Genomic DNA, 26,571 nt, shown 5'->3' with positions numbered 1-26,571 from the left:
CCACATAATATCTTTTCAATGTACTGAAGACCGAGGATTTCACTTTGAGGACTCAGATGTGGCTGACTCAAGTCTTGGCATTTTCAGTCGCCTCCGACCCATGTGAAGCTGGACATCGAATAAGGAAGGCTGAAGAACGGATGGATTTGGGTTGTGGTGCTGGAGATGAATCCTCAAAGGTCTGTGGAATGCCAAAAGAACAAGCAGATCGATCTTGGAAGGACTGCTGCATGCTCCACAGAAGCGAGAGGGCAAGACTTGGTCTCACGCACTTCGGACGCATTTATTAGGAGAAGCCAGACCATCGCAAAGGACACCATGCTGGGTGGAGGGGTGGGCAGCATAAAGCAAGACTGACTGTCATGGTGGTTCAATCGTGAGTTCCAACCTAAGAACAACTGTAAGGATCTTGCCGGACTGGGTGGTGTTTTGTGCTGCTGTTCTTGGGATTGGAGACATCTCGATGACGCTGAAAACCACAGCACAGGGTCTGTGTGAGTCACAATCAACACGGCGAGCTTGGTTTTGGAACTTTGGAAATGTCAGTGCCACAAGGTGAGTGGCCCTGCTGTATCCCATTCTCTTTTACCTTTTCTTAGCGGCAATTGATACTGGCAATAACGGTTTTTGTGTTCCTTCGCTACTAAATTTGAGGTCCTGGGGAAGTGCCATTCAGGATCCTCTGTGTCACACCCCAGCACTTGCAGTTCCTGACACATCAGAGCTCTCAATCCCTTTATACCTCCCGTGACTCTCAGGGCCAAACCACCTCCTGATAAACCTGAGAAAATAGCAAGCCAGTTTTCAAACTGAAAATTCTTTTATTGCTGAGTGCACATACAAATGAAACGAGGCAGGCACTAAGTACTCCTCAAGCTCTCACGCCACCAGTGAAAGATCAGTTCTGTTGTTTCTCTAAGCTGTGCAAAATTGCTTAATTTTAAATATGCAGTCTGAATTACACCAGTGCCCTAGTGGCCCCAGACAGATTGTAGATAATAGAATCTCAATTGTGTTTCGAAGTACCAAAAACAAAAATATTCTAGACATTTTACAAGACTGATATATTTACAGACAAGAGTTTCGTGTCCTTAACCAAATGCTCCCTCGGCTCCCCTCTTATCCATTCCTGCTTTGCAACTATTGACAAATCTGTACATCTCAATCCAGCAGCAATCGCATGAAGCCAAATAACCAAGCATTGTGTTTTTCAAAATAAGAAATATTATTAAAACCAAGAGGTTCAATATAGCCTAGAGACTTGAATGCAGCCCCATTGAAAGTATTGACTGTGCAGTAATGGTCGGTTGGCTATTAAGTTCTGCTGGGTGGGGGACAAGAAACAAACAAAAACAACCTTTCATTTTTGTAGTGTGTACTTTTCAAAGAATTTCACCAAGAACCATCTCGTTAAAATTTACCATCATACAAAGTATAGTGGTAATGGTGGAAATGATCGTTTTTACGAGATGGGAAATTTTAGGCTTAAAAAAAAGCCCAAGCAATGAGCCCTGATGTTTCCTGGTGTATGCTGCTGTTGCAGAAACACATCTGCCAGCCGTTGACCCTGTGCTCCAGTGGGGTGTGCTCTGAATGAGGCATCTACGCTAACGAGTTTGGGGAATTTTAGACTCAACGAAGGTTCCTCAAGCCTGTAACATGCACTTGAAATCCCCAGGAGGTGGGTGGAGACCAGAGCAGGAACCCCACACAGCAGGTGTGGCGCAAACGTGAGTGCGGAGGTCCAGGACAGCCCCGTGTGCTGTGTAGAGGGTCTGCTCAGAGAAGCCACACATCTGCGTTTTCATTTCAAATCTCTAGCTGTATGCCTACTGGCTAAAGACAGAAGATACTGGAGAGTAAATCTGGGTGGAGGAAGATCAGGCTAACACTGTCAGGAAATGTAGTATACAGTGTTCCCCAGCCTATTTCCCATATGGCCTTTATTCACAGAGGGGCCATCCATTTGCTTGAACCCTGCAGAATAACACAGAACATGTTGTCTCGGAGAGCAAGCACCCTACCCTCCTAAACTTCCAGGTTCTGAGCTCCGTCCCCAGGATTTACTCGAGCTGGAAGGCTGAAATTAGTGACTAACTCAACAGTTTGAAGCAACCAGCTGAAGGACAGGAAAAAAGGATGTGGAGGCATGGCATTTCTGCGCCCATAAAGATGCCCAGGCTTGGAAATCCTGTGAAGCAGTCTGGCTCTATGCAGTGTTCTTTTGTTTTGTTTTGTTTTTAAATATCCGGTTCTAAAATTTTGTGTTTAAGAAAGAGCTCCTGATCTCGTCAGAATGTTTGAGCCAGTTCAGGGTTAACAGAGGGGGTTATGATAGCACCACTGGGGATGATTGCACACAGATTAAAGCTGGAGAGTCACGCAACTCAATGTCACTGACATGTTGGATGCTGGGAGGAAATGACACAGAAAAATGGTTCTGGAATTTCGAAGTCTGACCCTGGATCGGTGTCTTCTGCAGTCTTCAGGGGATAAAGCCCTGGAGGGCCAATCGGTCTCAATCCATGACGTAAAGATTCTCTTCGATAATGTAGACATTGTCCTCTGCTCGGCCTGCTGCGTTCTGCAACACTCCGCTCTGAGGGGCGTTAAATGTGACCACTCTGTAGAAAGAGTTGTGGAAAAGTAAAGCCAGGAAGGGACAGAACAGACCAGGTTTGAAATAGCAGCATCACTTTTGTTCCCAAATGAACGAGACTGGCTGTGTGGGGCGCCAGCGCTTCATCCACATATGAACCCATGGAGTGAAAGAGCTATCCAATGGTTATAAATTCAAATGCCTAATGGGCAGACAGCTAATATATATAAGTGGAGCAATCTGGGTATGTAGCAGAGGGAATGTTGGGAACTATGGAGAACTGGAGACATGGGCTCCACCTCAGTGCCTTTGCACCTCCTGTGTCTTTAGCCAGTAATTGTCTTTTAGGCTCTCTGCAGAGCTCCTCCAGTGATCTCTCAACCAGCCCATTACCATAGTCTATGTTTCACGTGGTGTTTATATGAGAGCATATGAAGGTGCACTGTTTATTTGCTTATATGTTTTCTGTCTGTGTTGCTCATCTTTCCGGAATATAGTAAGCATTGAATAATCATAGCACTAAATGAAAGGAGAGTATAAACCAAACAATCATACAAATGTTCAGTTGCAGCAAGCAAAATGTGCAATCCTGCTCTATTGCTTTAAGAAGCTAGACTTGAGGTTTTCTTCAACAACACGAAATAGAAATGCTGGTAATATTACTAGTGGGTTTGAAAAATGAAAGTCAGGCTCCTTACGCTGAATTTTTAGGGTCCGGAGTATTTATTAAAAATATTTTAAAAACTAAAAAACATATATTTAAAAAGGAGAGAGAAATGGAAAGAAGATTTCTCTTTGCTTTTTCTAGAGTGTAGACATCAAAAAGTGTCCGTGCAAACCCTGTCCAACTTACCTTAGTTGTTGCAGCTTGTTTCTCATGTAGAACTGCTCTATATGGGGGGGGGGCGTCAGCACAAAAACAAAACATGTCAGAAAATGGGTTCATGATATCCAATTGAAAACATTATGCCTGCTATTAGTTTAGCATAAACACAAAACCTTTATGGAAATCAGAGCTTAAATATAATTACGTATAGAACTACAAAAGAATATTTTACAAAGAAAAGAAAATATGAAGAAGTCTTTCCCTAAAACCTTCAGTAATACCTGTGATTTCCTTCAAATTTTGGATTTAATGCCAATTTTCTGGAAACCATTTCAGAAATCCTGAGTTTTCTTCATTTAAAAAATAGAAATTTAATTATTAATAACCAGAGGCAAATAAGCCTGAATGTATGGATGTATATCCAAATCCACTGCCATTGAATTGATTCCCACCATGCTGTAAATCTCTACAGCAGCAGATAGCCTCATCTTTCTCTGAGGGGAGGCTGGTGGGCTTGAACACATAACCCCTTCCAGCCTTGCAGTTAGTAGTCCAAAGCTTACCTGACAGTGCCACCAGGGCTCTCTTGTGGGTGTATGTGTCAAATTATAAATGAAAATGAAATATTACGCTATGCGAGTCTAACAGATTGGTGGAATAATGGTTTATGAGTTGCCTGCAAAGCGCAAGGTCAGCAGTTTGAGACCCCCAGTGGCTCCACGGGAGAAAGGTGAGGCTGTTTGTTCCCATAAAGACTTACAGCCTTGGAAACCCACAGGGACAGTCTGCTTTGTCCTAGGGTCTCTCTGAGTTGGAATCGGCCTGACAGCTGTGTGTGTGGTTTGAGTTTGTTTGATGCTGCAGTGGGTTAGTTGGGGTTGTCTGCTCTTTACCAGATGTAGACCTTTGGAAACCTTGGGGAGCAATTCTACTCTGTCCTGGAGGGTCACTATGTTCCAGGATGGACTTGGTGGCAGTAGTTTGGTTTGATTTTGGTTCACAGTTTGTTATAGAGGCAGCACAAAACTTCAGTATCAAGAGTGATGTCTACATGTTCATTAAACTCAGAGCTTTAGTATCAAGCCTTCACAGCTTTGAACTGTGACTGTGAACACTGTAAGTTAGTGTTATTATAGCTTTTGTGTGTTAGTAGGTAAGATATTTTTTCAGGTAAAGAATGCTCATCATAACTTCCCAATATAAGTGAATGCTAATTGCTTTTGCACTTTACTCCATTGCAGTTTAAAGATTTCATAGGACCACTCATTCTGATCTTGGAAGCTGGAGATGGGCAGGCAGGATACATCTGTATTTAAATTCTATATCTTACAAAATCCCCAATTCATTATCTTTGTTTTCACTTTATACTAGTCAATCAATATTCATTTTAAGCATTAAGGTAACAATAGCCTTTTCTATGCCAATAAAAATAGCTTTTTGAGTTGACCCTTACTTCTTGCAAGGAACTCTTTTGGCAGGGTGAGTAGAAGGCTGAGCTGCTAACTGAAATGTTGGTGGTTCAAACCCACCAGCAGCTCCAAGGGAGAAAGATGTGGTAGTCTGCTCCCAGAAAGATTTACATCCTTAGAAATCCTATGGGGCAATCCCACTGTGCTCTGCAGGCTCATTTCTGAGTCAAAATCGAGTCAATAGCAATGTGTTTGCTCTTTGTTTTTAACTCCTTTAAAACTCACACCCACCTGGAGGTAGGTGGAAGCCACATGCATTTTATGGATGAGTTAAAGGAAAGTTATTCAAAACCAAAGTCGTGTGCCAGGAAAGAGTTGGAGTTACTGGAGCCCAAGCCCTGTGACGCTGGAGCCCTTGCTCTGCTGCATTAGGCCCAAGCCAACAATGACTTACTTCGGATAATCAAGACAACCAAAAGACAGAGCAGCACTGCAGCAAAAATCCCGATTCCAATGTAGACTTCCTTAGCAGCAGTCCTCTGTGTCTCTTGTACCAGGGACACTTCCTAAGGAAACATCAGCAAGGGAACAAGATTCCTGTTAGAGCCATGAATAGAAAACATTTTCCTGAATGCCTTACACACATATCTCTTTTTGGCCTTTGGGTCCTCCAGGGGTAAGATCAAATAGTCCTAGATTGCACCCATATGGTGAAATTCCAGGGCAATTTGAAATTCAAATATTTTGGGTGGTGACATAGTTGAAGATTATTGTGTCAACCTGGCCGATAAACACATGTGGGATTAATTGAAGGGTGGGGGGATAAATGGCTCAGTGAGCTTTGCCTTTCTAGTTCTTGGATTTCTTGCTTTCTGATAGTCGGACCAGGGTGCAGTTGCTTGAGTCAGTTCCCTGCTTCAGCTGGCAAGGCTCACTTCCTTCAAGACATTCCCAAGGAGAAGCCACATGGACCTACCCCAGTGCAGCCCTGGGTGCTGGAGCAGCAGTGTGGAGACTCCTGCCAGCACTGAGATGCTTACACTGATTCGGCTTTACCCGTGCAGTTGGCATCATGTGTGTGTTTTTGGGATGGAGGAGGACTTTGTGGACTGGTGTTGGACATATGGGCTAATGTTGGACTTGTGGGCTTGGGAAGCACTGGGTTGTGATGTTTTCTTGATGTGCACTTACCCTTTATATAAAACTCTCTCTAATACATATGAGCTTCTGCGGATTTGTTTCTCTATTGTACCCAGACTAACACAGGTGGTGATGGAAATATTTCATATTTTGCTTGGGGTGGTATTTACCTACACGTATACATTTGTTAAATGCACACTCAAACGCTCAAAATGGGTGTCATTTATTACATATAAATTACACCTCAAGATGGTAAAAAGGTTTTAAAATGAAAAAACTCAATAAATATTCCATAACTATATACTCTTATTATATTGAAGAAAAAAAATTCTGATTGGCATAAACAGTTAGGTGGTGGGCTACTTATCTTAAAGGTTGGTGGTTCAAACCTATCCAGAGGTACCTCGGAAAAGAGGCCTCTGCTCTGAAAGTTTGGAAATTCGATGGAGCAGTTCTTCTCTCATATCCACAGGCTTTTCCTGACTCAGAATTGACTCCATGAACATTGGTTTGGGTTTATGATATTGTAAACTAACTAAATAAAAAATAACAATCACTTTAAGTTCCTATATAAATTGTCTATGATGCTGCCTAAAGTTATTTGAGTATGCTTCCTAATGATTGAATTTGCTTCTGGGTTATGTTGCCTATTAGTTCTTTTAACTATGATTCAATATGTTGAAAGAAACATCTCACAGATGCACAATTAAAGTAGAGATGTAGAATTTTGTTTAAGTCTCTTGCACATCATAAGAGATCACCCCTTTCAGAAGAAACCTGAGAAATGCCCGACCTCACATTAGGCCCCTTTATAAAATTTAGCTCTAATCCTAAAGACTTCCTATAGAGTAGATACTTTATAGAAAATGGAGAATCTAATCTTCCTTTTAGGTCAGAATCTAATCTTTTCTTGAGAAAAAATTAAACATGGAGTCAAAATTCCAACTCTTCTATTTACTCTCCGAAGCTCTCTTTCTGTGTTTGTGAAGTGCTTATTCAATTGAGTTTTTGGGAAAAGGTACTTTGGGGTGTTTCCTAGTGAATGTTACAAGGAATACAGAGGAGATTTGGTGTGGTGGGATAAGCATTGGTCTGTAACCACAAGGTATGAGGTTTGAATCCTCAGTGGCTCTAAGGTATGAGAAAGGTGTGCCATGGGCTCTTGTTAAGATGCACTATCTTGGAAAAGCAAAGGAGCATTTCTACGTTAGCCTATGGGGCTGCTATCTGTTGGAATGGTCTCGATGCCAGAGGATCTAGCTTTCTTTGAGATGAAATGAAAGGAGCCCTGGTTGCTCGATGGATTAGCACTCGGCTGCTGAATAAGAAGTGGACTTCAAACCTACCCGCCACTTCTCAGGAGAGGAGAACTGGCAATCGACATGGTCAGGATTACAGCCTAGGGAACCCTAATGAGAGAAGAGGAAGACTGCTCCCCAAGGTCATGGATTTGGAGGTCATTGGACTTCTGCTTAAAACCTCTTGCTTTCAATGTCAGCAAATTAAGACTACCTTATATGCCACTTTCAAAGTCTATATCATTGAATAGTTTATTGACACTGTTAGTAGAAATGCCAAATACCAAAGACCTCATTGAAGTTACTTATATTTCTAAAAATAAATACATAAAACTGATAATGCTGTCACTAAACTGGAATAGATACATATAAACATTGAACATATGAATTGATTTTAAGCTTTCACAACACTATAAGCCCTAACCTAAGAACAATAAGTTCTTATGATATGGTTCTACTCAATATTTGCCATGAAGGGGTCACTGAAGATACAGGTGCTATAGCAAAGTATGGTGAAGAAATCAGATAGTGCCAAGCTATCAGAAAAGGTCTTAAAAACGTTCCTTAAAACAATCAGCCATCTAAATTAGGGGTCAGCTAAGTCCACATGGAAAAAGCACACCAACCTATGTGACCGTGGATGACAGTGACAGCCTAAAATCCATATGCCGAGTCCCCACATGGATTAAGCCTCCGTCGAATTCCCTTGGTCCTTTGTCTTAAGACATGAATAGCCTTGCCCTCAGACAGAGTGGTTTGAAAGTGAACTGATGCAGATATAGTTACGCTGAAATTTAACATCAGATTCATTTTCCCTTTTGACCTATTAATTTGTCCGCTTATATTAGTTTCTGCTTTCTTTTGATTTGGGCTTTTCTGTGGTGTCATTTGGGGGATTTTTCTTTGATTTTCTTTACACGCAGCTCAGGATAGATAAATCTACAGACAGAAACTAGACTAAAATGGATGTCAGAAGAGCGTCTGAAGCTTGCTCCGGAACATAGAGTGCTCAAGTAAATGAAAGAAGTGATGCAGTAAGAAAGCGGAATGGCAATTTTCAGAAGGAAGCGAGGGAAGGCGAAGTAAGCCCTACAACCCAATGCACAAAGACGTGGCGTTGGACAGTCACGAGAGAAGGAGAGGCTCGGGCTCAGTCACATCTCAATATGAAAGAGCTGAAGAAAAATACAAACGTTGAGTTAAAATATTGGAGGGTTCTATGGGCAAAATACTGAATTACACAGGGAGCATCAAAGAAAACGAAAGGAATATGCAGTCACTATATCAAAAAGAATTGCTCTACAATCAACTACTTCAATATGCAACTTATGATCAAGAACCAATAGACCGCTGAGGAGACTGAAGGTCAAACTGTGCTGAAGGCAGTGGCAAAAAGCAAGGCTTCAGGAATTGGCAGAACACCAATAGAGATGTTTCAAAACACTGACACAGTCCTGGGAGCACTCACTAGTCTGTTCCCAGAAAATTGGACTGGAGCAAATCCATATTTCTGCCCATTGCAAAAAAATAAGTAATCCAGCAGAATATGGAAAGTACTAAACAACATCGTTAATATCACATGCTAGTAAAATTTTAATTAATACGCCTTGAGAAGACTGAGAACCCAGAATACTACACAGTATTCATGCAGAACTATCCATGAATTAAGAGGCAGTTATGCGAACAAAACAATGGAATGCAGACTCCATGGTTTACAATTGGGGAAGGTGTGCATCAGGGGTGTATCTCTCACTCTGCTTTTTCAATGTGTATGCTGAGAAAATCATCAGACCAGCTGGATTATATGAAGAAGAATGCAGTATACCATTGGAGGAGAGCGTTTTAACAATCTGTGGTGTGCAGATGACACACGCTTGCTTGCTGACAATGAGGAAGACTTGAAGCACTTGCTGATGAAGATCAAGGACTGCAGCTTCAATCTGGATTACAGCTCAATGTAAAAAAATCCCCACACTTGGACCAATAAGTAACAGCATGCTAAATAGAAAAGCTTGAAGTTGTCAGTGATTTTCTCTTGCTTGGCTCAACAATCAATGCTCATGGAAGCACAATCAGGAGGTCAAGGGACACGATCCATTGGGTAAATCTGCTGCACAGGACCTCTTTCAAGTGTTGAAAAGCAAAGACGTTACTTGGGTGCGCCTGACCCAAGCTCTGGTATTTTTAATTACCACATGTGCAAGTGGAAGTTGGACGTTGAATAATAGAGACTGAAGAAGAATCGATGTACTTGAATCATAGTGCAGATGAGGAGCACTGAAAGTATCAGGGACTGCCAAAAAATAAACAAGTCTGTCTTGGACAACGTGCAGCCAGACTGCCCCTTGTAAACAAAGATGACAAGACTTCATCTTAAATCCTTTGGACATGTTGTCAAGAGAGACAGTCTCTGGAGAAGGCCGTCAAGCTTAGTAAAGTGTAAGGAGAGAGGGGGGAAAGGACCTGGACAAGATGACTTGACACTGTAGATGCAGTGACAGTCTCAAACATAAGACCAATTCTGGGCGCGAGGCAGAACCAGTGCTACTTCATTCTGCTGTGCATAAGGGTCATTGTATGACAGAGCCAACTCCATGGCACCACCAACAACAATGGGAAAGTGTGTTGAAGATAATTAAGGAAAAATAAGGACAGCAGCACACTGACAGGGAGTTACCAGAAATTTAGACCTGGTCGAGAAACAAGGGATATAGATCACTGCTAAACTCAGACGGATCTTGGCTAAAAGCAGAGAATAACAGAAAGATGTTTACTTGTGTTGTATTGACTATGCGAGACTATTCAACTGTGTGAATCATAACAAACAATGAGTCGTGTAGAGAAGAATGGGAATTTCAGAACATGTAATTGTGTTTATTTGGAATCGCTACATAGACCAAGAGGCAATTGTTCAAATGGACAAGAAGATACTGCATGGTTTAAAGTCAGAGAAGGCGTGCATTGGGGTGGTATCCTTTCACTACACTTACTTTGATATGTATGCTGAGCAAAAAACTGAGAACCTGGACGATTTGAAGAAAGTGCCATTTGGAATGGAAGAAGTCTCATTAACAGCCTGCAGTGCGAAAATAACATAACCTTGCTAGTTGAAAGCAAAGAGGGTTTCAAGCACTTACTGATGAAGATCTGAGACTATAGCGTTCAGGAGGGATGACAAGTCAATCTAAAGAGAGCAAAACTACTCACATCTGGACCGATAGACAATATCATGATAAACAGGGGAAAAAATTCATGTTTTTATGAATTTCGTTTTACTTAGATCCATAAAGCAACAGTCAAGAAATCAGATGGCATAGTGAATTGGGCAAATCTGATGCACAGGGCCTCTGAGTTAGTTAATTGTGCCAACCTGGCTGATAATCACATGTGGGGCTAATTGAAAGGTGGAGGGAAATATGGGTGGTGAGCCTCTCCTTTCTAGTTCTCGGGTCTCTTGCTTTGTGATGGTCACACCAGGGTGCAGCTGCCTTAGCAGTTCCCTGCTTCAGCTTGCAAGATTGACTTCCTACAAGAGATCCCCAAGGAGAAGCCACATGGACCTATCCCGATGCAGCTCTGGGTGCTGGAGCAGCTGTGTGGAGACCCCTGCTAGTGCTGAGCTGCTTATTCATTCACTGACTCAGCTTTCCTCCTGCAGTCGGCATCATTGCCTCTGTTTTGTGAGGTGGAGGACTTTGTGGACCGGTGTTGGGTTAATGGGTTAATGTTGGACTTGTGGGCTTGGGCAGCATTGGGTTGGGATGTTTCCGTGATGCACACTTTCTTTACATAAATCTCGCTTATACATGAGTTGCTGTGGATTTGTTTCTCTAAAGTACCCAGACTAATACAGCCTCTTTAAAATGTCTGAGAGCAGAGACGTTGCTTTGAAGACTAAGGTGTGCCTGAACAAAACCACGGTATTTTCGTTCACTTCATAAGCATGCAAAGCTTCACATGGAATAACTAAGACCACAGAAAAATTGATGCATTTGAATTAGGGTGGTGGCCTAAAACACTGGAAGTACCATGGACTGAAAAAACAAACAAACACACACGCGTGTCTTAAAGGAAGTAGAGTCAGAATGTTGGTTCTGTTGTGGAAAGGGTCCTAATCAGTGGGAACGGACTCAATGTCACCCTATCAACAACCATCACAAAATGTGATTGTCTCACTGTAACCATCTGAACTGGTTAGTGAATACACATAGCAAGTGCACGCTTAGTGGTGACACTTGGATACGTGTAACTGCTTAAATAATTAAACCCTTAGTCTCAACATCTAGGTGGTTTATGACATTTTAGTGATTAAAAATAGCAGCAATGAAGGTTTTTCTCATGCATTTTCATGTATTTGTTCAGTTCTCTCAAGGTAATGAGAAATTACCTATTCAATCAAAATACAAGTTGTACATTTTCAAGTTACCTAGGATACAGTTTCAAGTTACCTAGGATACATCATGGCATCTTCAAGGCATCAAAAAGCCCCTGCCTTCTCTACCGCCTAGCTTGTTTCTAATTTGTTTCTACTTGCTGTTAAACACACCTATTTTGCAGATAAATGAAATTAAAAAGAAGCTCACAGTTCCCCGCCCGCACATAAATCTGATCATATTATCATTTACAGTTTCAGTTCTGCAATTGGGGCAGAGCTGTTTACAAATTCTACACGAATTTTTAACATCTATCATATCAATCAGTGCCTGTGTCTTTAAATGCCACGGGGGCCAACGTCCAACCTCTTCCAGCTATGCAAGAGAGACGGAAAATGGACTGACAGAGTCTCACCCTGTTGCATTCGTCAGGAGCGACACTCTACAGGGTTTGAAATGCTTTGGTTTTTTTGTGTCCACTATAGTTTTAAGGACATTTTGGCCCTGCACTAACTTGTCCAACCTCGCCTGAGCTTTTTCACTTTATCGTTTGTCTTCAATAGTTATGCTGTTATCTTTTATCACTTGCTATCAGAGGATTGTTTTTATACACTCAACCTCTTTTTATTTTGCGGCTTCTAAGTGTTACTTGCACATAGTAACAGTTCGTTTCTTTTGTTCAAGGATGCCAAAAGAGAAGGAGCTATTGACACATTTGCCTAAATTATTTGAAAGATGACAAGAGAACTTCATAAGACTGGGACCACTTAGATGTTTCTCAGGCTGACTGTGAGAAAAAATAAGAACTGTCAGAATAATAAAATTGTTTACGATGTCAATAAGTCCTCCTATGAGAAGATAACAATGCAGGGGGAAAAGCAACAGCAGTGGTCTCAAATTTTCTACAAAGGATGGAAGTTAGGTTGGAAAGGATATGAGGGATCCTGTTCTTAAGATGTTATAGCAAACATGCTTTCACTTGTTTTGTGTGTGTAACTGAGGTTCTCCCCTCCACCTCACTGATTTAAGCATGTTGTTTTACGAAAGATACTTTGTAGCCTTTCTTGCTATATTCCATCAAGCTGCTTGAATGAGCCTGCCTTTTGCTTCCAATTTTGGGCAGTAGAAAGTCTATACGTTGTGTGTGTGTATAATAAAATACCACTCATCCGTCATCTGTAACAAACTAGTCCACCCAACTGAATATTTCAAGTGAACTTAAAGATTGGTAGTTCAAACTCAATCAACAGTGTCATGGGAGATAGGCCTGGTAATCTGCTTCTTTTAAGATGGGAGCCAAGAAACCCTAATAGAGCAGTCACCACGAGTCAAATCAGCTCAACAGCAATGAACAGCAATGAGAGTCAGCGTCTCTTTCCTTCATCTTTCCTTCGTAATGGAAATGTGTGGGGTGGTCTTGTCGAGTTAGACTGCACAGGTAGCTTGCTTCCAAGGAGACATATGGAAGTGAATCTGGCTAATAAAAGAGGTAAGAGTATGCTTACAGTTTGATTGTTATGCCAAAAGCCATCTGAAGACTGTGTCACGGTACCATTCCCATCTGCTCAAAAAGAAGGAGAATCAATTAAAATTATATAAAAGCATTGCATTTCTACTGCAGACACTAAACACATTCACATTGTCTTTTGATGATGAAAAGTGAAATAGTAATATGGCCAAATGCTTCAGCACCAGGTAAGTCCTAACACGTTATTAACACAGATCAGTTTAACCTGTGAGTCTGACCCTTCAGCTTTGGATCATAGACCCCTTTCTTTATGGGGGGGAGGGGTAAAAAATTCCAAAGTTGTAGCTACCATTTTAGGGAAGTCACAGAACTCCATACACTCATTTTTAACTAAGACAGCAAAGATGTCATTTAAAAGTAATCATTTTCGTGTCATGAAAAAAGTTGTCAGTCTGTGCCCAGAAGGAACAGTAAAAGCAAAACAATGTTGCTGTCCAGCTGACTACGACCTGGGAGACCACACGTGCTGTGGAGTAGACGTGCACTCTGTAGGGTTCTCAAGCTTGTTAGCGTTCAGAAACCAAGCAATAGGGCTTTCTTCTGTGGTGCCACTCGGTGGGTAGGAAACACCAGTTAGCAGTTGAACACTTACACACCTGAGCTACCCAGGAGACACCCCCCATCCCTGCCACACACACACACACACACACACACACACAAAGATCACACCAACCAATCAGAATGGACATTACATTGGTATTAGATTCAGAATGTCAGTAAAAGGTACTATGAGATCCAAAGTAGATCACTCCTACGCAGTATTCAAGTGTGCCTATACTTTTATCCAAAAGCCCTTTCCAAAGCATGTACTAGAATAATACCAATGCACCCAATACCACCTGCACCCTAATCTAAAAGGATATTTCACCGTCAAATTGTGGAAGTTTAGCAGTATTTTGGCATTATCTGTTTATAATACACAACGAAATATGTTAACCCTTAAAAATAACTTTAACCTATAATGCCACAACAAAAAACTCAAAGCCAACCCCAATGCCATCAAGTCGATTCTAATTCATAGCTGCCCTTTAGAACAGAGTTGAATTGCCCTTGTGTGTTTCTACAAAGCCTCATCTTTCTCCAGTGAAGGGGCTGGTGGTTTCAAATTGAGCAGCCCACAGTAATTCCATGACCCACCTCAAACTCACTCCATCCCGACTCAGAGAAAGCCTACAGGACAGGGTAGGGTAGAACTCCCCCTACGGTTTGGGTTTCAAAGCTGTCAATCTTTACAGGAGTAGAAAGTCTCATCTTTCTCCCTCAGAGCAGTAGGTGGTTTCAAAGTGCTGACTTAGTAGTCACCAGCCCAACACAAATCCCACAGTGCCACCAGGGCTCAGTCCTTATAATGTCAACAGTTAAGAACTCAACTACCACGAGTAGAATAAAGGTTCCTGGGGGGTACAGTGAGGGGGTAGGACTGGTAAAGAGGAGCTGATGTCAAGGAGTTCAAGAAGGAAGAAAATGTTTTGAAACTGTAGCAATTGAACAATACTGCTTGATATGATTGAACTATGCAATGATGTGATATCTGTATTAGTTCCCAGTAAAATGGTTTTTGAACAACAATAACAAAAAGAACTCAGCTGCCAACCACTCCAACTTCCCCAGTGGCTTCTCATCAGACAGACCCCGTGATTTGTTCCCACAAGCCCTGGGGAAGAGTTGCACTCTGTCAAGCATGCGCACACCAGGGGTGGGAATCCACTTGACAGCAACAAACAATGACATAATAATCACAATAAAATGGAAGGGGAGGGGTGCACATAATGCCCTTTCAACCTCTCAAACATCCAGTGAGGTGGGTTAACCAACCGCCCAAGGACACAGTAGTAACTGGCATAGCACTCAGCTAGCACCTGAACTTGACTCTAATGCAGAACAAACCAGGGACAGTGCATCAACTCTGACTTACAGTGATCCTATATAAGGCTTCCTGTCAAGACTAAACATCTTTATGGGAACAGTCAGCCTCATCATTCTCCAATGTGACACCTGCTGGATTTGAACCAGCACACTTGTGATTAGCAACCCAACACTTGCCCCACAGTGGCACCGGAGTTCCTTAAGTAGAGCTCTGTTCTTGTTAAATGCCATCGACTTGGCTCCGAATGATAGTGGCCCCATGCACAGGAGAAGGAGACACTACCTGGTCCTGTGCCGTCCTCACAACGGTTCCTATACCTGAGCTTATCGACACAGTTGCTGTGTCAGTCCATCTCACTGTGGGCCTTCCCCTCTTTCACTGCCCTTCTATTACCAAGCAGAATGGCCTTCTCCCGGGACTGGTCTCTCCTGACCATATGTGCACATGCACGGCTTCTCTAGCAATGAGAATAAATCAGACCTTCCTTGGAAGAATTAAATGAGGTAAGTGATTGGCTGTCAAATGTATGGCCAGCCATATCATGAACAACCATAAATCCCTTCCAGACCTCACATGTTTTGCTTCAGCCATGCTTTAGCCAACTGAGGGCAGACTTGGGCACAGTGGGGACTTGGCCCAGGAGCTTTAGAGACACTGCCAAGAAGGCGGCAGCCGCCCAAGGCCCAGGAACACGGCTGTTCCAATGTCTGTTTCACTGTGGAAAGCTCTACCTTGATCGGGTTTTAGTGACATGATATTTAAAAGAATAACTCCCCATTCCTACTCCCTTCCTCCTCACAACCTAAAAGTGTGGTATGCAGCTGCTCCCACTGCTGCTACCTTGTGGTCTTATCTATTTTCATTTTGGTTTTGTGCCTGGAAACAGTTCCTTTCAAGGATTTCATTTTCAAAACGAAATGTCACAATTTTGTAATCCCACGTGAACAGGTTCCTATGTGAGTCTCACTGTAGGTCCATATTAAATTAACCAGCTTCCAGGAGTGTTTGGCAAAAGGGAGCCCATTCAAAGGGATCACTATAGATTGGCAACTCCTGAGCACAAGGAGGCATACACATGAGGGTTCCTTCAAGGGTTGACCTTGCTTGGATATAACACAAGGATGCAAGAGCCAGCCGTATAGTGATGCTTCACGAAGGGGTTCAGCATGTAGCATTCCATGAGCATGCTGCTATGAGTAACGAAGAGAGTTCTCTGGAAGAGACGATAAACATCTTTCCCTTCTCTAAGGTTAAGCATTTGGCTGCTAGCTACAAGGTTGACGGTTCTAACCCATCCACCTCTCTGTGGGAGAAAGATGAGCTTGTCTGCTTCTGAAAACAATTACGATAGCAGAAATTCTCAGAATCAATTCTACTGTGTTCAATAGGGTCAGTATGAAAAGAAATAGACTCGATGTAGTGAATATGGTTCCTCTCTCTACATTTCAATGTTATATGCTCAATTTTACATTCATAAGAAAGGGGAAAATATAGACAAGATTTGGAAAATATGGTTCAGTAAATTATTTGCTAGGGCTCTCCTAGCTACAGTTTTTGCAATTCTTACAAAATTAGTGGGACCATGCAAATTGAGTTTATGGAACTCGAACCTGAGGATTGGTCAACAGAGTCAGAAATCTCAATACCATCAAGAAACAAGAGCTAGGAGTAGAGTATGTTCTTTGGATCCTAAATCTCCTTGATCCAGAAGATCGAATTGAGCCAAGACCACAAAACAAAGTGGTGGGCTTTCTGAGTGCCTTTGGGCAGCCGCCTGGGCACTTCGTAGAGAGAGCTAGATTTGGAGATGCATGAAGCTAGAATTTAGTACATTGAGGCTCACTTAAAGTGGAGTACCTCCTGGACATTTCTTGGCAGCACTAAACCAGCTTTGTTGTATTGTTCAAGCAGGGCAGAGACCAAGGGGCCAGCATGGCTGAGAGGCTAAGAAGCAGAGAGAAGTGTGCCTGCAGGCATGCCCGAGGGAACTGTAGCCTGTTGACGTCCCTGATAAACATGGTTATCATGGTTTTGTCTGTGAGCTCTGTGTGGCCATTGCAGTGACTCATGACTACCAGGAAAAAGTAGAGGGTACCTTTGGAGGGATGAGATGTCAAAACTGGTAAAGATGGTTGGAGGGTAAAGTCGTGTTCTTTCACTTCATAAGAATTAACCTTGGACTGATGAGTCAAATTAAAGGAGACTGAACGCCATGACAGCACATTCTTAACAGAAGGGTAAGGTAGAAGGTGCAAAGGCAAGATTTCAGTAGGATATGGCACTTTGATACTGAGGTTACCATCCTCAAATGTTCCCAAAATGTCGCTGTGTAAGCACAGTAAGGCAGTATGGGAACCCCCTGGCTGGTTCAGGGGCCCAAAGCTTGGACAAAGCATATAATAATGATGACCAGCATGGCCTAGTACCACAAATCTGTATTTAACAGCTGAAGGTCTGGCTCCAGAGAGGGAGCCCAGTAATGGGTTCTGAATCAGGACTGATTAAATTTTAGAGCAATGTCCATGTTGATGTCACCAAATCATATAAGCTCCCTGTGTCGGTCAATATGAATCCTGGAGGTTTACATAACAGTACCTATAGCTGCTCTAATATTTGTTAATTACCCTCTTGTAATCCTATCCCAAGCCTCTCATTTACTGTGGTAGTTACATAATCTAGTGTCAATTTGAGGATTAAGAGTGTAGGTGTGGAGTCTAGGCTGTTAATCAGGATATGGCTAATGAGATCTCTGTGTGGGCATGGCCTTCCCCTAGGGATGCTGGGAATTGATAAATTTTCCGCCTTGGAGGTAGGAGACTCTCTGCTCACACCCTGGGAGACATAGCAGCAGACAAGGTACAAGGTCCCACCCTGATGCAGAGAGCCCTGCCAGCAATGAGATGTTTTCAATGACACTGGATCCAAAGACTTTCTACCCCACTGGCCTGTGATCTTCTACATTCAGCATCATTACATGTGTCTTGTGAGTCTGAACAGGACTTTATAGACTGGTATCGGACATATGGACTAATACTGAACTTATGGACTGGGCTGGGATTTTTTCTCAATGTTCAGTTGCTCTTATATATAAATCTCTTTCTTATACACATATGTGTGGCCATGGATTTGTTTCTCTAGTCTACCCAGACGGACACATCTACCTTTCACAAGCGCTCTACAAAATGAATAGCATTACCTCAATTTTACCCAAATGAGAGAGAGAGTAAGACATTTGCTGGTCACATAGCTGATTGGAATGACCAGAATTGGCACACAAAACAGATCTGTCTTATTTCAGAACACGTGCTCTTATGTATCTGTCAATGGTTATGCTAAAAAGTTAAAAATAAGAACTTGACTTTTCCCAGGTCATCAGTAAAGAAAGGACAGTTAGTTACCTGTTGAACAAGAGGACCATGGCAGGCTGGTGGCTTGTGCCTCAGTTTGCTGTGCTGTCTTAGGCTGGGTTATTGCTGTTTGCGTTGGAGAAGGTGAAGTCACTATTGGAACCGAAAAATGAAAGAGCTATATTCTATTTGTGGAGAAAATTTCCATCACCAATACAAATTATGAGAACAAAATTGAAATTAAATGTCATCCTTTCTTCTAGTGCCTTCCCCCAACTTTCTCCTAGGCATGCCTCTCACCTATCCACTTCTACCATTTTCAGCTCCCTCTTGGAAATGTGTACAAAATTGGCCTTCAGACTATGCACTAATATGTAGTTATTTCATTGTCATGAGGAAATCTAACCTAAATAGGAATCTGGGTAGTGTATTGGTACACAAGATCAAGTTACACTTTCCACTTTCCTATGTTCTTCCAGCCTGTACAGTACCTACAAGAGTACATAGTATGTAGGACAACTAATTAAGTTTTATTCATGTACGTGATTTCACTTTCAAAGAACAGCACCTTGGGAATTTATGTCAAATTTCCCTTCTTCCTTCACAATAGTCCCAATCTGGATTCCTTGCTCTTTTCAGCTGAATTACATCTTTCCAGAGAGATGCACAGATTGGTCAACACAGGATTGAAACCAGTTGCCATCCAGTCAATTCTAATTCATGGGAACTCCATGTGTGTCAGAGTAAGACTGTGTTCCATAGAATTTTCAATAGCTGAATCTTCAAAATAGTTCACCAAGTCCTTATGGACTCGAACCTGCAACCTTTCAGTTAGTGACTGGGCATGTTTGTGTTACCCAGTGACTCCAACGCTGGGCAGATAGATCCTCACAATATTGAGCGTGTTGACCATATTGGCCACTTGCTTTCCCTTTTCACAATGATTCATGGCACTCCAGGCAAGCTTCCTGGAAAGTCCTGTCCCTGGCTCTTTCTGCAGTTCTATTCTATTCTCCCTTTTCGTAAGTCATCTCTGACTCATTTTCCATTTCTCACCCCCCAAAAATTGCACTAACTCTCCACGACAGGATGAAGTTCCCATTTCTTGTATTGAAATCACCCTTGGCTTCTTTCGAATACATTTGCAGTTCTAACTCACCCAGTAGCGCCTCAAAAAAAAAGTGCTGAAAATCCATTTCCATAAAAATTATAGTCAAGAAATTCCTATGGAGATCAGTTCTATTCTGTAACCCATTGGGATTGCCATGGATTTTGGAAGCAGCTCAGAGTTGATCTACAAAGTGGTTCTCTTGCCTCTTTATAAGATCTTTCCATGAGTTCTTTCTCTGATAGCACCACAGACCACTACAGCCAGTCAGTAGTGGTGCCTTGAAGTTCACTCCCAAATGTAGTCTTCCCTAACTGCCACCATCTCATTATGCCATTCTTATCCAACAGACTATATCTTCCCTGAATACTTGGAAGATTCCATTTTTTTTAAACCACTGACATATATTTAAGAGTACACACTGTGGAATAAGTCAGATCTGAATACTGACAGACTGTTCACAACAACTCTCTCACTGTTAGTGAATCTGTTAGTCTTTCTTTGATTTCCCTTCCCCCTCACAGTTTTGATGATTTTGCATTTCAACATCGTCCTCTCTTGTCCTTGGAACTGCTTTGGTAATTTCCTCTAGTGCTCAAAGATGTGGCTTTTCTTAGCAACTAAGGTAAAGACAACCTAAGAGTCAGTTGATGGGAGACTTTATCCAACTTGGGTCTGTGCAAAAGACCTCTTGAGCCTACATTATTTGCTTAAGTTCCTTTCTCCTCTACAATTGTATAGGGATTTGGGGGCATGCCCTAGAGCTGCTGAGCTCAGAGAAGAGGTGGATTTTTAAAAAGCCAGTCCATGTATTGGACTACCTTAGACTCCAAGCACAAGCTCTTCAGACACAAGCTCTTCAAGATAAGGATTCCAGTAGCTGTCCAGTTAATGCTGACTCATGGCAACCTCCAGTATGTCAGAGTAGAACTGTGCTGGATAGGATTTTTAGTGGTCCTGATCCTTTAGAAATAGATCGCTGGGCCCTTCTTCCAAGGGACTGAAACTGCCAGCCTTTTGGTCAGCAGCCTAACTCTTAACCATCACCTGATGACATCTTAGAATAAGGATAAGGCTAAACTAATACCATCCTCCATGAGGTCACATGATCTATATTTTAAGTGAGTGCAATAAATTATATCTGTTCTCCAAACCAAGTCCACTAATCCACTTTAGCACACACAGAAGTACAGGCAGTTCCCACATTATGTACAAGTTTCATTCCTAAATCTGTCTTAAGTCAAATATTTATACATTGGAGCAGTTACAGTTTTTATCCCCTGTTCATTAGGCAAATGTTTATCTTAGTGTTTAGTATACAGCATATCTTTCTATACACAAAGAAACACTTCCAGATGTACTGAGACACCATGAAAACAACACTACAGATAAGAGTAATAATGTCTTAATGTGGGTCACAAATAGTCTATTTTGTTATGAGTTTTGTACATACTCAAATTTTTAATAATCTAGGCTTTGTAGGTATTGGTTCATACCTATAGGTTGCATTCCTAACCCAGAGATTGCCTTTAGGAAGAAGTTAAATCAATATTGAGAAAGTCAACAGTTTGTCCCCTGAGTTTAACTGCCTGGAACAAAGCTGTTTGTCTTCCAAATTTTATGACTCAAAAATTCCAGTTGTGACCCAAGGCCTTCCCTTCCAAACTCAGCTCCTGCCTGATCCTTCAGATCCCTCCTGATTAAATATACACATGGTTCAATAAGAATCAAGGGAAATCAATGTTCCCTCAGATTTTTCTGGCTAGAAACTTGTGACATCTCTGTTACACCTTGGAATCCAGCGCCACTTCAAGGGGTCAAAGAGCTTTCAGGGCTTTGGGAATCTCCACCGAGACTACGTTTCTAATCCCCACATTGAAGGCTTGAACCTAGACTTGCCCTCCAACTGGCAAGTCGTGTCTCCACCTGTCTGTCAAGTTATTCTCCACTTATCTTAAATCTAAACTCTTATCTACGAGGAATTTGAAGTATCAACCAAGTGACCTGAATTGAAAAATGTACATGCATGTTCCAAGTCCCTGAAGTCTTTGAAATCTGATGTTTACTTTTTCATCAGTATAAACAGCAACTTTTGCAATTTCCATGCCACATAAATAAATGAAGAAATACGAGAAGCAAAGTTGTGTAAGTCAATGACTGCCCCTAAGAAAATAGGGTAGTTACATAAAAAGGCTTTTTCCACAAGGCTGTGAACCAGGGTAGATTCATCCAAACACAATGAATCACAGTGAAACACAAGCTCAGTGCTTGTGATAGCGGGCATAATTGAGTAGATATGAGTACATGCACTAAATAATGGAGACAGACTGCTACCTTAACCACCTCCTATCTGTGTAACGTTCAACAGCTTAAACCCTGGGGATAAGTCCCCATGGCTATAAAATAAAATTGAATAACACCTACAATATATAAGAATGTCATAGAAGTAAAGGATTAAAGCTCTTAGCATGTAAGAAATACACAGTAAATGTTAGTTTCCCTGAAATTTTCCTTGAAATGGAAGAGTCCTACTTCAAAGTGAACCGAATTAAGGCTATTCAAAGTTCTTGAGGAATCTACTTAACCTGACCCTTGTTCTTTGACATGCCCAATTTTTCCCACATAAACCTGTGTCCAGCTGGGCATGATCAATGCCTACCTCAGTACATGCTCTAGATCACAGTACATGCTCTAGATCATCACAGTGCATGCTCTAGATCCACAGTACATGTTGTAGATCACAGTACAGGCTCTAGATTACAGTACATGCTCTAGATCACAGTATAAGCTCTAGATCATCACAGTACATGCTCTAGGTCCACAGAACATGTTCTAGATCACAGTACAGGCTCTAGATCACAGTGTAGGTTCTAGATTACAGTACAGGCTCTAGATCACAGTACAGGCTCTAGATCAGTGGCCTTGTGAGGTTTCTCGAGTGGCTAATATCTCAGTTCTTGACTTCGCATGAGAAAGAATTCATGAGGAAACCTCTTGTAATCCAAGTGAGTTTTTAATGAAGGACAGGAGAAGTTTCAGGTTTTACAGTTTCAGAAGATTACACACTATTTTAGGGAAGTGTGCCAAACTGCGTGGAAGCTGCGCTGGGGCTCACCACTGAACACAGGCAACTTTGTGGGGCTGCACGCCCACATGTGGTGAACTGAGGCCCGAGAGCAAGCAGCACAGCACAAGTGGGCACCAGAGCAGGGTAAAAGAGAGGAGAGAATCCTCTCCCAACGGCCACAGACCAGGAGTGAAAGTCCGAGGGACCGTCATCCTGCAGCCTGGTATTTGAAACCTACAGCTGAAGAGGTGTGGTGGAAGGTATTGGTCGACCTTACTGACTGAAGTAAGCCCACCTGGTGGGGTCACGAGCCTGGGCCTAGTTTGGGCCACCCAGGGGTAACGCCCATCTGGCTTGGTGAGGGGGAGTGGGAGTGGCTGAATTGGAGCATGGGTAGCTAATTCTCTTCCCAGTCTCTTGTAGGGGGCCTTGTACAAGCATAGGGAGGGACAACCCATCCCTGTCTGACTACCTGATAGCCTTACCTTTAAAAAAACAAAACAAAACCCCTAATAATTGGTCCCTTTGAGAGTCATGTGCTCCTTCACTCTGTAAATGTTTGCATACACAAATGCTTGCATATAATTTGGGGGTGGGGCTCAGGAGTCACAGCTCCCACAAAGCTCTGCAGACTTCTGCTTTGAAAGAATGCTCTGAAGGATCTACATGTCCTTTTTAGGAAGTCTCTGGGCTCAGAACCACATGTTTTACCGGGCTGGTGGTTCTGCTTGGATATTGGAGGAGCAGGGGTCTCCACTCTAGGTGATTTTGGAACATGGGTGTCTTGGGCTGGATTTAAAAATCAGCATGAAAGCGTTAATCACCCAGTAAGAGATCCTTTCAAGCTGGGCCTGCACATCAGCAAAGCCAACAAGGCCAGCTCCGACAGAATCAGGCCCTTCTCACCCAAAGAAACCAGCTGCAGTGGAAAATATGTATTGGGGGAGATCAGAGGTGAGAAATGATACCTGGTATTTGCATAGAAGCACTTTTAGAAGGGGAGTCATGTATATCTAATGTATGTGCCATCATAAACATCTTCATAAGCTAGGGAAAGGATACAGGGTCTACGCGTCTGCAGTTCTTTTTCGTCTCTAGGCTCCCAGGTCTCATTGTGACCCTATAGGACAGACTAGAACTGCCACTGTGCATTTCTGAGACTGCGTCTCTTTACAGGAATAGAAAGTCTCATCTTTATCCTACAAAGCAGCTAGTGCTTTCGACCTACTGACCTTGTGGTTAGCAGCCAAACACATAATCCACTACTCGATCAGGGCTCAGAGGGTCACTATGAGTTGGAGTTCGCAGGCAAAAAATGAGGTTGTCTGTTACTCTAAAGATTTAGAACCTTAGAAACTCTGCATATATAGGGCTGCTCTCAATTGAAATCAACTCGATGGCAGTGGGTTAGTGGGTTAAGTGTATGACTAAGAACCAAACAGTAATTCTCAGGCTCAGAATGTTCCCCCAAATATGTTGAAAGCCTTGAGTTCAGTCAGTCCAATGAGTATCCACTTTACAAACCTGCATTTTAATTGAAAGTTAACTGAGACCTTGTGACCCATGCTGGATTGTATGTGCAGCCAGCACAGGGAGCATTTATGCATTGGGTAAGAAGGTGAACTAGATTTACTGGAGTTCCTTCCCCCTGAAGAGATCATCTATAAGAGGTAATAACTGACTGCTTCTAGAGTCAGAATTGGTATCAATATGTAAATAATTTATAAGTCTTAAAGGTACCCAAAGAGAAAGAACTAAGAATAAAATGAAATCTGAAAACATGGCCTGGGACAAAAGGAGAATCAATGAAAGAAAAAACCAAGAACTATTTTTCTCCAGTATCATTTTTTCTCCAATATTTTCCCTTAAGTCTCAATTGTCTTATCTTTTTTGTTAACACCCGCTTGGTCCTGGCACAGGAGGCAATTGATTTGAAAACTTCCCTTTAATTGGGAGTCTAGACAATATTTTCTTGAGAAGGAAAAATATGTTTTTCAACAAATATTTTTGAGTGCTCATTATGTGAAAATGGAGCCCTGGTTGCTTAGTGGATTGGGTACTCTGCTACTAACCAAAGGTTCTACAGTTCGAATCAACCAGTAGCTTCATGGGAGAAAATGAGACTGGTTAGTCCTCTTAAGATTTAAAGCCACACAAACCCTATGGAGCAATGCTACTCACCATGAGTTGAGCTCGATTTGATTCCAGGAGTTTGGGTTTTATTGTGTACAAGGTATTAGTCTAAAGCAGAGATCAGAAAACGTTTTCCATAAAGGGCCACAGAGTAAATATCTTAATCTGGGGACCCCTGTGCTCCCAGTCACGACTTACTCAACTCCATAGGTAATATGTAAATAAATGGAGGTGGCTGTGCTCCAATAAAAGCTTAAAACAAAAACAGATAGTAGGCCTGATCTGCCTCTGGAGTTGTGGCATCGCCATAACCCTAGTCTAACGTCCTCAGAGGCTTCTGAAGAACAGAGCAATCTGGTCCTCTCCCTCCAGAGCTTAAAATAAAATCTGGAGAAAATAGCAAACATACACACACGCACAGTCCAATAAAAAAAGCCCCAGTGGGACAATAATCAAGTGAAGGAAACTGAATTGAACCTTGAACTTTCTTTTCTTTCTAGTCAGTATTTTGTTTCCCCCTTTGAAGAAGCCCACTGTCTGAGAAGCTGTAAGAGTAGAAGCAACTGAAGAGGAGAAGCCGCAGAGAAGGTTAGAGAGCAAGCTCAGCCTGGGAAAACCACAGCAGAAGTTTGAGTCTTGGGGGGAGGCAGGAGCAGCATTTGTTCAGAGCTAGAGCCACCTCCGAACTCGACAGGCTTTTTCATTGGACACCTCCCTGCTCTAGACTGGAACCAGCACTGGTTTGGGGTCCAAGGAATCTCCAAGCATAATGTTAAAGTCTCCTACTAATTTATTTCAGTGTCACTTTTTTTATAAGTTCAACTAAGCCAGCAATAATATAATGACACAATCCTAAGAAAATTGTCATCAAAACACTGTTATCTCTTGGTTCTCGCTAGACCTCTGGCCTCTTCTCCTGTGTCTCGTTCATCAAGCTCACTATTGTCTCCTTGTCTTTGAAAACTTCCCCTAACTGCTTCCCAGCTGGTTTCTGAGAGTCAGCTCTTCCACCCGGGAACGCATCTCATCTTGCTTGTCTGTCGAGGGAAACAAGTCGAACGCAATGACTAGAGGATTGCAACATAGGGCCCTTGGAGCATTTCTTCCTCTTCATTAAATGAAGAACCGAAAACACACAACAGTAGATTATTAAACAGGTTATAGCTATTAAGGCCCCATGTGTTGGGTTTTATTATTAATATGATCCATTGATCTTAGTGAAAGGAAATTCATTAGAAAACAATAGCACCTGAGACCACAGAATTCTCAAGAACTTACTCTTTTGATCAAAACCCCCAAACCAAATTCACTGCCATCGGTAGATGTTGACTCGGTGACCCTATAAGAACGTGTAGAACTGCCCCTTTGAGTTTCCGGGACTATAACTCTTTATGGGGATAAAAGACCCAGTCTTTCTGCCAAGGAGCGGCTAGGGGTTTCAAACTGCTGACCTTGTGGTTAGCACACAACATGTAACCACTATGCCACCAGGCTTGGGTGTGATCTTTTGATTAAATAGTAAGGAAAATTAGGATGTCTATATTAAAAATGGGAAGATATAATATTCTCAGTTATTCTGATTTTATAACTTTGTAAGGGCAATGACTGAATAATTATTGAGATGTAAATAGAGCAATATAAAGATTTTTAAATGTGTTTAAAAGCACTACATTAAACAATAAAGTGGTTTGAAATAATAATAAAATAAAAATAAAAGCACTGTTATATTCTCTACTTTTATACTTATAACTTAAATCTTCTATTCTTAAAATCTTCCTTTTTTTTTTGAGAAACGATGTACAAATGCGCTTTACACAATTGATGTGTGTATGGATTGGGATAACAGTTGTATGAGCCCCTAATAAAATGTTAAAAA

The 26,571-nt window shown here is 42.0% G+C and overlaps 1 protein-coding gene across 1 annotated transcript in view; it reads right to left on the bottom strand.

The window, feature by feature from the left end:
• Positions 1 to 801: 801 nt before the first annotated feature.
• The window catches only part of HAVCR1 (hepatitis A virus cellular receptor 1), a 32,171-nt gene continuing 6,401 nt past the window's right edge, over positions 802 to 26,571 (bottom strand). The window contains exons 4-8 of the mRNA XM_045284656.1: positions 18,439 to 18,549; positions 13,151 to 13,209; positions 5,289 to 5,400; positions 3,453 to 3,489; positions 802 to 2,624 (exon numbers count right to left, since the gene is read on the bottom strand). Of these exons, the coding sequence (XP_045140591.1) occupies positions 2,519 to 2,624; positions 3,453 to 3,489; positions 5,289 to 5,400; positions 13,151 to 13,209; positions 18,439 to 18,549 (425 nt within the window). The 3' untranslated portion in view covers positions 802 to 2,518. The remainder of the gene's footprint in view (positions 2,625 to 3,452; positions 3,490 to 5,288; positions 5,401 to 13,150; positions 13,210 to 18,438; positions 18,550 to 26,571) is intronic.

This window comes from Echinops telfairi, unplaced genomic scaffold (assembly GCF_000313985.2).
Source record: "Echinops telfairi isolate 266 unplaced genomic scaffold, ASM31398v2 ScPeMD7_7469;HRSCAF=8507_0, whole genome shotgun sequence".
Taxonomy (NCBI): domain Eukaryota; kingdom Metazoa; phylum Chordata; class Mammalia; order Afrosoricida; family Tenrecidae; genus Echinops; species Echinops telfairi.
The sequence above is the reverse complement of the archived record's forward strand: the minus strand, read 5'-3'. Positions and strand labels throughout refer to the sequence as shown.